This window comes from Sorex araneus, chromosome X, assembly GCF_027595985.1.
Source record: "Sorex araneus isolate mSorAra2 chromosome X, mSorAra2.pri, whole genome shotgun sequence".
NCBI classification, from domain to species: Eukaryota; Metazoa; Chordata; class Mammalia; order Eulipotyphla; family Soricidae; genus Sorex; species Sorex araneus.
The window spans coordinates 346835485-346848832 of record NC_073313.1 but is presented as its reverse complement, the minus strand read 5'-3'; the positions used below and the strand labels follow the sequence as shown (position 1 = coordinate 346848832).

Here is a 13348-nt window from a genome sequence, read left to right as displayed (position 1 = left end):
TAATAATAATAATAAATTCAAAAGGGGTAGGAGACTACAGTGGGTGGGGCACTTGCCCTGCACACGGTCAATCTAGGTTAGACTCCGGGCATCCTGTGTGGTTCCTTAAGCCCCACAAGGAATGACCCTGAGCTGAGAGCCAGGGGTAAGCCCTAAGCATGGCAGGAGGTGGCCCCCAAAGCAAAACACAGCAAAGCAGTTTCCCAAACTTCACACGTAGACCGACACCCCGGCCAGGGAACCAGCAGGCCAGGCGGAGCAAGTGCCGGCAACACTGAACGGACGGGAACGGATTCTGCCCAAGACTTGCTCCACGCCCCAGCCCTGCGGTCTCGGCCCTGGCGGATCTCAAGCCCTCAAACAGTACCAGGCGATGGACAAAGAACTTCGGAGACACACTCACTTATTTCCGATCTTCACCACCAGGTTGGGGTCATCGATGAGTGCCGGGTTGTCCACAAACTGCTGATACGACACGGCCTGCTCCAGAAATACGTCTGGGAAAGCGGGGAGGAAGGGGGGAACAGGAGAGAAAGCGGGTTCTAACGCACAGCCCAGAGCTTTCATTCATTCTTGACAGCAACGAATGGTAGCTGTCAAGATCTGACAGTGCTGGCAGGGAAAGGGGTGGTGATCTGGGAGGACTTCCTGGAGGGGGTGTGTGTCAACGGATCCGCCCCGTTTCAATGGATCATCAGAACAGACTAACCAGCCCCAGCTCGTCTACGAGAAGGGAAGTTCAGGGCCTTGAAGGGGCCTCAGGACGGAAAGGGGGAATCAAGGCAGTGTCCCAGAGAGGAAAGGAAGGGAAAAAGGCAAGCTGGGGACCTCAAGAGTGTCGAAGGATGGGGCCAGAGCAAAAGTACAGCGGGTAGGGCGTTTGCCTTGCACGCGGTCGACCCGGGTTCAATCCCTGGCGTCCCATATGGTCCCCCAAGCACCACCAGGAGTGATTCCTGAGTGCAGAGCCAGGAGTAAGCCCTGAGCATTGCTGGGTGTGACCCAAAAAGCAAATAAATAAATTTTTTAAAAAGTGGTGAAGGATAGGGCTGGAGAGATGGCACAGCGGATAAGGCATTTGTCTTGCACAGTGTGGACTCGAATTCGATCCCAGGCATCCCATATGGTCAACCCTGAACATTGCTGGGTATGAACCAATAAGCCAAAAAAAAAGGCGGGGGAGGTTGTCGAAGAAAGCACACAACCCCACCCCATTTCCCTGCCAGAATACACGGGGGTGGGGGGCTAAGTGTCTCCCCCCACCCCCAGCTTGGCCGCCATCAGCTGACATCAGCACCCACCACCCACCGGGGCCAGGGTCAGCTCACCACACAGGTGTAGCGAGAGGCTGCAGCGAGCAGAGCCACAGACTCACTCTGGCCTCTGCCAACCCTCACGGCACCCCGAGACCCCGCGGGGCTGTCCCCAGTCCTGGCCGGCTCACGCTCCCATGTCCCCTCAAGTCCCCTGGGGGCCGCTCCCGGGTGCAGGAGCCTGGGTAGGGTCGGGAGACACACCTGGCTCGGCTCCGGCGGGACCCCGTGGCCTGGCAGTGCCTGCAGCCACGCGCGGCCCGCGGGGCCCTCCTGCAGGGTCCACTGTGAGCCGGCGGCACCCAGCGGCGGGCCCGGGGGAGGGCCCCGGAGGGCGCCAGGAGGCGCTGACCGGCAGGGGCGGGAACCGCAGCCCCCAGCGTGCATTCTGCAGAGCGGCCAGCAGAGGGCGCGCGGGGCTCGTACCTTTGGTGATCTCCCGGTGGTCGGTGAGACCCCCGCAGAGGGAGATGGCGATGGACGGCAAGTCCCGCAGGCCGTCCGACGTGCTCTCCACGCCGCTGTCCACGCCCGAGCTGCCCACGGACTGCGGGGACTGGTTGGCCGACCGGGCTCCGTTGTCGCTGGCCTGCTTCGAAACGGAGGCGTCCCCGCTGGAAGAGGGCAGAGGGGGAGAGGTTCTGAGAGCCTGTGGGGGGGGGGGGGCTTCCGGAGGCCTGGTGACCCTCGCAGTCCCTCTACGGGGCAGGTGCGTGCAGGCCAGGCTTGCCCTAAAAGCGGGGCCAGGCACCCCTAAAGCAGCACACCTTTGGGGGCAGAGCCAAAGGACAGCGGGTAGGGTGCCCGCCTTGCCCAAGGCCCACCCAGGTTCCGTCACCCGCACCTCAGAGGCTCCCAAAGCCGGCCAAGGGGGCTCCTGAGCACTGCTGAGTAGGCCCAGACACCAAAAACAGGGAGGGGAGGGAGGGAGGGAGGAAGGAGAGAGGAGGGAGAAAGAAGGGAAGGAAGAAGGAAGGAAGGAAGGAAGGAAGGAAGGAAGGAAGGAAGGAAGGAAGGAAGGAAGGAAGGAAGGAAGGAAGGAAGGAAGGAAGGAAAAAGAAATTAAAAGGAAAAAAGAAAAGAAAACAAACAAGAAAAGACAGGCAGGCACCTTAGGAAACTCCGCCCTCGGTTCCCTGCTCCCCCAGGGTGGCCCTCACAGCGCCACCCCAGGGCCACCTCTGTTGGGGAGGGAGGGTGGCACTGGGGGCTGCAGGGTTACACGTGAGGGGGGCCGGGGGGGTGCCCAGGAGACCCAGCCAGAGAGCCACAGGCACACAGCGAGGAGGAGGCGCAGGGACAGCCAAGTGCCAGCCCCTCCCCCCAGCCCCCCCCCCCCCCCGCCCCGACCTGTGAGACCACCCACGCGGGCTAGCAGGGGCCACAGGAAGCCACGAACCAGAAGCACCAAGAGCAACTGTACTTTTTGGGAAAGTAGAGTGCAGCCACTTCCGGGTCCATGTCCGTGAGGTCATCCAGGTAGACGCCGTCGGCACCCAGGTGCCGGCTCCGTTTGTCTGCAAGGGCAAGGGCGGGAGAGTCGGTCACCTGCCTCCCAGAAACCACCAAGGGGGGACACTACCCCCACCCCAGCACCCGCTCTAGGGGGTGCACACGCACCCCCAGCTCCCCGAGGCCAGCCCGGCTCCCCCTGCCGCCCCCACCCGCAGCGGCTCCCTCCCACGGCATCAGGGAGGCAGAGCCCCCCAGGGGCATACCCCAGACGCAGACACTGGTCCCCAGCCTCAGCTTCCCGCCCCTCAGGGTCCCTGCTGGGCATGACTCCCAGCACTGCACAGGGGAGGCGGAGCCAGGTCACAGCCCACGTAATGCGGAGTGTGTTCGCATAAGTGTGTACAGGTGTGTGCGCGTGTGTGCATGTGGGGAGTGTGGCAGGCAGGGTTCAGGCATAACAAGGCATCTCTGGCAAGCATGCACATATGTGTTTGTGTGCACATATGCACTTGTGTGTGCACCTGTGTGTGGGCGTGCATGCGCGTGCATGTGGGGGTGCAGTGAGCAGGGTTCAAGCAAAACAAGGCATCTCTGGCAAACGTACACATGTGTGCATATGTGTGCATGTGTGCATATGTACCTGTGCACGTGTGTGCATGTGTGCGTGTACGCAGGTGTGTACATGTGTGTGCACATGTGTGCATGTGGGGGAGTACGGTGGGTAGAGTTCAAGTATAACAAGGCATCTCTGGCAAACGTGCACATATGTGTGCATGTGTGTGCACGTACGCATGTGTGTACATATGTGTACACATGTATGCATGGGGGGTGGACAGGGTTCAAGCATAACAAGGCATCTCTGGCAAACATGTCCCTGGGAGGCCACCCAGAACAGAGGACGGGGGTGGTGGGGTCAGAGGATCACTCCCTTAGTGACCAGCTTCCTACAGTTCCCTCCCCAAGGGGGTCCCAGCACATGGTGACGTGACTGAAGCCCACGCGAGGGGCTCAGCACCACACAGCCCGGGGCCGCAGCGCCGGGGATGCTGCGGACTAAGGACGGAAGCGAAGGGCACGCAGTGGGGCCCATGGGGCAGCGCTGTCCACCCGCCCGACCGCACACCTTTCTTCCTGGACGGTGAGTCTGTCTTGCTACTGGCCGCTGTCATGGGGGCTGTCGTGGGGGCCACAATGACGGGGAGCGGCTTGGCTTCCTCCGAGGTGGGCGAGGGGGCCGCGGCGGCCCCCAGGGACTCGGCCTCCTCTTCGTTCACGAACTGCACGTCCGGGGGAGACGTGCTCTCCTCGAAAGGCGGGGGCGGCGGGGGTGGGGGTGGCACCAAAGGCCCCGGGGCCTGGAAGGGCATCTGGTCACTAAAGGCCCCGGCAGGCTCACTGCTGCGAATGGCGTGGAAGTGCAGCCTGTCACACGCCTTCCTGCTGCTCTGCGGGCTGGAGTCCTTCGCTTTGTGGGGAGAGGACTAGACGGGAACACAGGGGCGGCGGGGGAGGGGGGAGAGAGGGAGGGAGAGAGGGAGGGAGAGACAGAGGGAGAGAGGCGGGGAGGGAGAGAGGGAGAGACAGAGAGAGAGAGAGAGAGAGAGAGAGAGAGAGAGAGAGAGAGAGTCAGTGCTCACACATAGGCCCGGACCCAAGGGGTACCACACTGAGGTCACCCATGGCCATTCCAAAGCGTGAAGGCCTCGGGGACAGCTGGCCGTGTCCACACCTGCCGCAAAGGTCCCCAAAAGTCCCCAAGCAAATGACCTTTCCTAGGTCAGACGGAAATCGGCCCCAGGGCAGTGACGGAGCACTCGGCCAGGACGCCTGGGCTCGTCCTCTGCGGGCAGCTGGGCCTGGGAGGGGGTCAGGGGCGCCCCAGGGGCCTGACACGGGCACACGACCCACAGACAAGTTCTCGGGTACATGTGTGAGATCCATCCTCGGGGGCAGAGGGGTGCGTTTCTCCAAAAAGCCTCTACCCCCCACAAAAAAATTTTTTTTTAAAAAAAATCAACCACCGAGAGTTTTGTTCACTGAGACTTGGGGGTCGGTTCCTGCTCGCGGGGCAGTGAGAGCCCCGGGCCGGACCTCCCGCACCAAGCCCCCAGAGTGGAAAGACGCCCGGGGTGAGGACGGGGTGTGTGCTCGCCTCCTTAAGCTGCTCTAAACGCCAGCAGGGCACCTCTGCGGCGGGGCCCCCCTCGCCTGTCCCCAGGGACAGACGGCAAACCTGTAAGCGTGGTTAGGCGGTGGCCTCGTGCGTGGGCAAACAGACCAGCGCTTTTCCGGGAAAGCTAAATATAGCCCGGGGAGGAACCGGCACTTCCGCCCCAGCAAACGCGCCCACCCAGCCCACTTCCCAGGGGCTCCCGCCCCCACCCGCTCACCCATCCATTCGAGACACGTATTGGCCAAGAATGGAGAGGCCACCGCCTTGCTGGAGGGTCGAGGCTGCGGGGCCGAGGGGGCCGGGGTGGGATTCCGTGGGAGGTTTTCTTTTAAAGAAAGAGATCTGTGATCGAGAACACGAGCTCCAGGTTCCTGTAGCTCCGTGGAGTGGAAAACAGCACCTCTTGGAAACCCTCCCGGGGGCGCCTCGAGGGGGCAACGCAGCTGGGGTCTCCCTCCCTACCAGAGGCGGGGGTGAGCGCGGAGGTGACACTGCCCGGGAAACTGAGGCCGGCAGCCGAGCTGGGCCACGGGCAGCGACTCGGACGCCCCCACAGCTCGGAGCAGCCTCTGCCCTCCGGGGTGCAGACAGACTCTGGGGAGGATCACACGCAGGGAGAGCAGGAAACCGCGCTGGGGTTTCCTCCCTCCAGCCCTCCTCCCTGCCCTCCCCACCCTCCTCCTCCCCCTCCCTACCCTCCCTCTCCTTCCCCATCCTCATCTACCTCATCTTCCCTTCCTCATCTCCACCTTCCTCCTCTTCCTTCCCCTCATCTTCCTCCTCCCCTCCTCCTCCTCCCCATCTTCCTCCTCCTTCTTCCGCTCTTCACCTTTCTCCTCTGCCACCTTATCTTCCTCCTCCTCTACCTCCTCCCCTCCCCCTCCCCATCTTCCTCCTCCCCCACATCCTCCTCATCTTCCTCCTTCCCATCTTCCTCCTCCACCCACCTGCCCCTTCTCACCAGACTCTGCTGCTTTCCTATTTCTTCAGAAACTCAGAGCCTCACCCCCAAGGCGGTCTCCAAGAATAACTCAGCACTGGAAGACTGTCGGGCCTGAACATGTCCTGACTGTGGGGACTGTGGGACCCAAACTGTCTGCGGCATCAGCCTGTCCCTGCCCCCCGCCCCACCCCGAGCCCCCCTCCATCCTCCTCTCTGCCAGGACATGAGAGCCTGCACTCACGCGCTGACTTCCGCAGGACCAGCCCCCGCATCCCGCACCCCCCGAGGCTTCCCCACGGGCCCTGTGCAGAACGCAGAGTGCCCAGAGACAGCGAGACTCCGTGCACGGATTCCACACTTGACAGAGCTTGTATGCATCTGTGATTTACACGCGAGGAGCCATCATGTATGCACACGCATAAAACATATTCAGTCCCTCTCTTCAAATGTAACCTGCATGTGGTTGTGAAATGAAATGCAGATGCGCAAATCACAAGGCCCCCGGGGTTCAGTATCTACGGAGGCAACAAAACCGCTTTATATGGTCACAGATGCTGGAGGCAGGGAAACGGCAACTCGGGGCTGAAGGTCAGCCCTGGTATGTTCGCATTTCCTTGGCTGACCGTGTGGTCCCGATCCCAGTAACCTGCACCCCACCAGGTGAGAGGGCTGAGTGGGACACTGACCTTTGCAGCCTGTGGCAATTCCCCCCATAGCCAGAGCATTTCCAGAGTATTCTTCTGCGTGGGTCTGTCCACGGATTTACTGACCAATTCCGAATCACTTTTAGGTGTGGAGGGTCGGGAACCTGAAGGACTTAAAAAAAAAAAAAGAAAAGAAAGGATGAAGGAAGGAAAAAAAAACATTTTCATGTTTTTAACCCAGAATTCAACCCTTCCAATAGCAGGGGAAAAGCATTCCTATAATCCCCCTCGAGGGAGGTAGCGTGGCATTTCCCAGGCTGTCCACCAGGGGGCGAGAGATCGAGATCTCTCTCTCTCTCTCTCACACACACACACACACACACACACACACACACATACACACACACACACACACATATGCGCAGGGCCTCCCAACTGGTAAAACTATCTTGTCCACACCTGCCACCCTGCCACCAAATTCCAAGAGTAGATAAGAAGCAGCAGCACTGAAAATAAAGGACATTTGAGAGAGAGAGAGAGAGAGAGAGAGAGAGAGAGAGAGAGAGAGAGAGAGAGAGAGAGAGAGAGAGTATGAAGCTGCATCCTTCCCTAGAGCAACCCACCCTCGGGCTCTCACCCTCCCGCAGCCCCCGTCTCTCAGCTCTAATCTAATCTCAAATCTAGCCACGGCTAAAGGCAACGGACACGCGCCCCTGCACTGCTGGGTCAACCATTTCGAAGTCTGCCCCGTCCCTCCCTGGAAACCACAAAGTTGCATCAGGAACCGGAGTTCCCCACGCGCCCCGCCTCACACCACAAGCTCGCTCAGGCGTGGCAGGAGCCGCGGCGCTGGAGCTGACAGAGCGCCAAATGCTCCCGGGGTGCATCAAAGGTTCGCCCCCGGCTGTGCCGCTCTGCTCCCCCTCAGGCCAGCCTCGAGAGGTGCAAGGTGGGCTCCCCTGCCGATTTCCCAGGGTCTATCCCCGAGTCCAGAGCACAGTCGGCTCAGGTCCCACAGAGTGAGTGGGCCTCAGAATGAGCAGGGCACCCACTAGACACTCACTGGGCTCTCTACCCCACACCAGTTCAGAACAGGACCAACACCCCAGTCATCATCCCCTGCGGGATTCCGCGGGCGCCTGACCGCCTAGCCCCCGTTGTCCTTAGGCTCGTCCTTGGTCTCCTGGGCCGAGGAGAGCTCTGGGCTGGCGAGAGAAACTCACATCACATCTGAACCCCCACAGGACGCGCCTGAGTTTCTCTGGCCGGACGCCTTGCCCCCACAGAGCCCCTTCTAGACAGCAGGCTCAGGCTCTATGTCATCAGTGTGTGGAAAAAGATCCCCAAAGAGCCTCCACTCAGCACACACAGGGGCTAACACAAACACACACACACAGGCTAACCCCACTCACAGACACAGACATGCATGCGCACACATGCACACGCAACACACACATGTGCACACACAAACACAGGCATACACACATGCACAAAATGCACACACACACAAAACACACACATGCACAGGCTAACACACACGGACACAAACACATGCACACACAAAACACACACACATGCACAAGCTAACACGTATGCACACACATGCGCACACACACTCACATGCACACGCACATACGCACACCCTTTCAGAAACAGTTTCCCCAAAAAAGGGATCTTGTGGACAAACCTGTCCAGAACCTTCTGACCTCCCTCTCTCCCTGTCCCTCTCGTCCTGAAACTGAAGGACTCCCCCTCTGCCCCTGAGGTGTCCAGGTTACCTGCCCAGCACCAGTGAGCCATGCAAAGGGAGTCCAGCCTGCCTGGGTCTGGGGGGCCTCTGTGCGGCAGCATCCCTGCTGCCGTCCTCCCGAGTCCTCATGGAGGGCCGTTCCCTCTGGGCTTCCGAGGCCAGTGGGGCCGCTGCTCCCACCCCTGCCCACACTCGGACAACACCCCTGCCCTGCCAGGCCATCGCAGCCCACTCCCCGCGTGCTCTGCTGTAAGTCCCCTGGCATCTGGGTGGTCTCACTCATCGTCACAAAAGCTAAGAAAAGCCCTTTAGAGTGAGCCTGGTCTGGGGCAAGAGCCGTCCGACTGTGCGTGAGGAACGAGAAACGCCTCTGTCTGGGCATATCCTGCGAGGTCGGTCACAACCACCCTGGAGTAGTGAATGCTCACTGAGCACCGAGGCTGAGTTCTTAGCAAGCCTGACTGTAGGCAACGCGGCTTGTCATGAGACCAGGGCCCCCAGTCTCGTCTTGGAGCTCAGTGTCCGCCAGGGTGGGTCTCTCATTAAACCAAAGGCCGCTGGGGCGGGAGCGACAGCACAGCAGGGAGGGCCTCTGCCTCGCATGTAGCCGACCTGGGTTCATCCCCGGCATCCCATATGGTCCCCCAGCACTGCAGGAGTCAGTCCTGAGTGCACAGCCAGGAGTAACTCCTGAGCATTGCTGGGCGTGACCCAAAAAGAAAAAAAAGAGAGAAAATAACAAGGACCTGCGGTGCTGGGACACAGCCGGACAGCTGGTCAGCGGCTATCATGTCGACCACGGGTGGGCTGGAGAGGGTGGATACCAGCCCTTGGACAACAAGCACAGGCAATAGAGCGACTCCAGGATACCCAGGATTCTGGTGTCATCAGAAAAGCCAGAGGGTTCCAAGGGCGCTCTGGGTTTTACAAAGTTCTGTTCCCCGAGAACTAAGCCCTGAGTGGAAGTCCCAGCCAGTCAGCACCCAACTCAAACACGGGCCACTCTCTGAGGCTGGCCCGGTCCTTCTCGGGGTTCTGCAGAACTGTACACACACACACACACACACACACACACACACACACACACACACACACTGCATGGCTCACCAGGGAAATGCACACCCACAGGACCACTCCGAACACCACACACACACACACACACACACACACTGCATGGCTCACCAGAGAAATGCAGACCCACAGGACCACTCCCAACGCCAAGAGCCGCCAATGAGAAAGGCGGGTTCCGAAACCTCCCTTCGATTAAGCCTTAGACCGTTGAGAACAAGGGTTGCTCAAGCAAAGTCAGCCATCGCGGCTGTGGGGTCACGAATCATCTGCGTGCTAGTAGCCAAGACTGACGCCAGCAGCACAGAGGCAGGTCCATCCCGACTGTTCGGGACTGAGGGTACCACATTGGAAGATGCGTTTCATAAACTCTGAAGGAAAGCCCTCCGGAGACTTGGCTCCTCAGTCACAAATGGAAAACAGTTGCCAGACAGGAACCACGCACCACGCTCGCACGGTCTGATGCAGTAAGTCAGTCTCCATCAGAGGTGCCCGCCACCAGGGGCTTCACTGAAGGAAACCAAGAGGATGTGCCCCCCCTAGTCATGCCTGGGGCATGCCCTCAGGGAAACGACGAGGCAGGCAGGTGAGGGGTAGGCAACCCCAGAGCACACAGGCAGAAGCCTGCACCCACAGCATCAAGAAAAACGCAAACCGACAGCCCCTACTCTGCTCTCCGCCAAACCTCTCTTCCTGTAATACTAAGGAGAACATCTTATGCCACTTTCCAGAAAGTCTAAAGAGCTCTCTGAATCATCATCCCCCCCTAGGAATGTCCCCTGTTTGGAATTGGCGTGCTGCAGAGCACCCCACAAACTCACCTGTGGAATAGCCCCAATTTTTATTCTTACCTTGCCTGTTCTATTTTGCAAAGAGTGCCAGAGTTGGGAAGAATGACAGGCTCAGCCATCACTGCCACAGAGCTGAACCTGCCACTTTAAAAAGTCTAATACTCGGGGCCCAAGCAATAGGACAGAGGGGAGGGTGTTTGCATTGCACACGGTCGGCCCGGGCTCAGTACCCGGCATCCCATATGATTCCCCTCAGTACCACCAAGAGTAATTCCTGAGTACAGAACCCAGAGTAATCTCTGAGCATCTCTGGGTATGTCCCATCTCTCGGTGTGTCCCAAAAAGACAATAAATAAAAAGTCTAAATAGTCTTTTATTGGACTTTTTTTTTTTTTTTTTTTTTTGCTTTTTGGGTCACACCTGGCATGCACAGGGGTTACTCCTGGCTCTGCACTCAGGACTTACCCCTGGCAGTGCTCAGGGGGCCATATGAGATGCTGGGAATTGAATCCAGGTCGGCCTCATTTAAGGCAAATGCCCTACCCGCTACGCTATCACTCAAGACGTTTTAAAAGAAGTCTAATACTCTACAAACGCTGAACATAAAAGGAAAGGAATCATCTCTATCCCTTTCTTTTTCCTTTGTAAGTAAACTGGCTAGTTGAAAACATAGATTTGGAAGCATGAGGTTAAAACAATCAGGACAGAAGACACGCAAGAGGGGGAGACCCCGCCCGCTACCTTTCTGGAGGGAGGAACTGAGAGCACTGTGGAGGGCAAGAACTGGAGAGTCCACTCTCGGCCGCCACTGCCAGATGAGGTGGGGACGTCCTTTTACAGTCTATTGGACTACTGGACACCGGGCCCGACCGTGAAAGGGAAACATACAAACAAACAAAAAAAAATCACAGGTCAATGAAATGAAATGAAATTTGACATCCAATACCTGACGACTAACAGCGATCACAAATGAATGTCCTGAACAGCAATCGGTGGCTGTTACTAGGTGGAGATTTTTTTTAAAAAGCAGCATGAATTTCGTAAACCACAAAAAAAAAAAAAAAGGAAATTGCCCAAAGACACATTCATTTTCACTTTCTGTTCCACCCACAGCCCACCAGGAGCGTCGCCTGACTGCACAGCCTGGCTCCGAAAGCTTGACGCGGTGAGCTGTCAGCTGTGTCTTCCGAGAAGACGCCCCCTTCCAGGAAGAGAGAAGTCTCTGGAGCCTGGTTAGTCTGGGGGCTCACGTGGCCACAGTCCGGGCACGTGGAGGATTACGTGCACAACAAGGAGACGCGTGTGAGGGTCGCACTGAAAACATTTTAAATTCCAAAGTGAATCGTGCAGTGCTGCCCGTAAGTGGCTCCACCAGCGGTCCACGCCCTCCGGAAGCCGTTTCCCCACCACACCACACACACACACACACCCCGCTGAGGTGAGTTTTCCACAGACTCTGCCTGAGGTGCCCTCACCACTGTGGCCAGCACTAGTGGCATCAGCTACTGGGGAGAGCTCAGGACGTGGGGAACCCAAACCAGGGTGCTGGGTTTAAAAATAGGATATGAGCCGGATATGGGCAAAAACCATAAAATAAGTAAAAATTTAAAAAGCACCCCAAAATTGGTGGCTGGAAATAGGGCACTTGCCATGCATGCAACTGACCCGGGTTTGATCTCCGGTATCCTACATGGTCCCCTGAGCCCACCAGGAGTGATTCCTGAGTACCTCTGGTGTGGCCCAAAAAACAAATAAATAAGACATAGAGGTACCAAAAAAAAAAAAAAAAAAGAAGAAGAAGAAAACAAAACAAAGCAAACAAAAAAAAAAAAAACCCACGGAAAACTGCTTCCATCACTGAGTTCCATCGCCCACTGCGGAAATGAGAGGACTATCGTGGACACACCAGTTGCCAGTGAAATAAACGATTCCCATCAACCTCTTCGGCTCCCTGGGATGCTCTGAGGCTGGCCCCGAGGACAGGGAACAGGCACCTGGCGGGCAGCGGGCCTCTGGGGGGGCATGAGCTGGCATGCGGGGGACAGCCGGGGACAGCCCCGCTGAGCAACATTCCCTGTCATGGTCCTGACGAGAACCAGGCGTGGGCCTTCTCTCTGCCCCGACGCGCAGGGGAGCGGGCTTCCAGGGGCACAGCTGGGGTGGGGGGCCTTCCTGGCACCTGCCAGCAGTTCCCAGGTCCCCTCCTCTTCCGTTTTAACCCGGAAGTAAACGCTGCCCCGGCCCGGATTCCAGACCCTGCTCCGCTCTGGGTCGGAGAGCCCTGAGTGTCGCTTCACGTCACGACTCTCTCAAACTCTGTGTCACTTCCCCCACCGGCCTCCAGCACAAACTCGGCCCAGGCGCGGTGGGGTCCCCTGGAGGCCACACACCACCCTACCAGGGCCAACGTTCGACCCCACGTGGGGCGGGGGAGGGGATTCCTGAACTGTCCCTCCCCCGGTTCTGGTCATCAGGGCTCCCGGGTTCTCCTCAGCGACTCGGGCTGAAAGTCTCCGGATTCTCACGACCGCTGACTTGCGCCATGAGCAGCTCCGGGTGTGACGGGGCGCGAGGTCATCTCAGGAAAGACGTGTTCTCAGTTCAGCCCCGTGAACTGAGCACGGGGACAGCGGGCAGCATTCTCGCAGCCCAATGACCTCAGGGCCCCTGAAGCCATGGCCCGTGGCCGCTATTCACCCCAGAGCTGAGCGTCCGGCAGGCTCAGTTACCTGCTGGGCATGGGGGCCTCGAGGGTCACAGAACCATATCCCACTTTTCCGTGTCACCTCAGCGAACCAGGAGCAACCGCTGCAATTTAACACCAGTGACAAGCCTATGACCTGTCTATGTTTTCTTTATTTGGGGTGGGGGCCCGGCCAGGGGCCCCATCAGCAAATCTCGGCCAACTGGGCTATGGGTTCAAGGCGAGGACCCAAGCAGCACACAGCTCAGGCTCTGCAGCGCCTGGAATCCCCCGGACCTCCCTGGCAAAGCAAGGGGCCTTCAAGGGCTGTGCCTGAAGACGCTGGGACCACCCTGCGGGGTCAGGACTGGAAGCCAGTTGGGCACAGGCCTAACCTCGGTACTATCTCCCAGACCCTCACTTTTTTTTTTCTTTTTTGGTCACATCCAACAATGCTCACGGGTTACTCCTGGTTCTGCACTCAGGAATTACTACTGGCGGTGCTCAAAGGACCATATGGGATGCTGG

General features: G+C 58.6%; 1 protein-coding gene across 7 annotated transcripts in view; it reads right to left on the bottom strand.

Moving 5' to 3' along the window:
* LPIN1 (lipin 1) overlaps positions 1–13348 on the bottom strand; it is a 158187-nt gene that overhangs the window by 39119 nt on the left and 105720 nt on the right. For 3 of the 7 annotated variants that reach the window (XM_055120998.1, XM_055121000.1, XM_055121002.1), the window contains 6 exons: positions 10879–10989; positions 6571–6700; positions 3892–4249; positions 2737–2830; positions 1740–1927; positions 404–497 (listed from right to left, as the gene is read on the bottom strand). In XM_055120998.1, the coding sequence (XP_054976973.1) occupies positions 404–497; positions 1740–1927; positions 2737–2830; positions 3892–4249; positions 6571–6700; positions 10879–10989 (975 nt within the window). The remainder of the gene's footprint in view (positions 1–403; positions 498–1739; positions 1928–2736; positions 2831–3891; positions 4250–6570; positions 6701–10878; positions 10990–13348) is intronic. The other 4 variants (XM_055120999.1, XM_055121004.1, XM_055121001.1 and 1 more) reach the window with 2 other exon arrangements.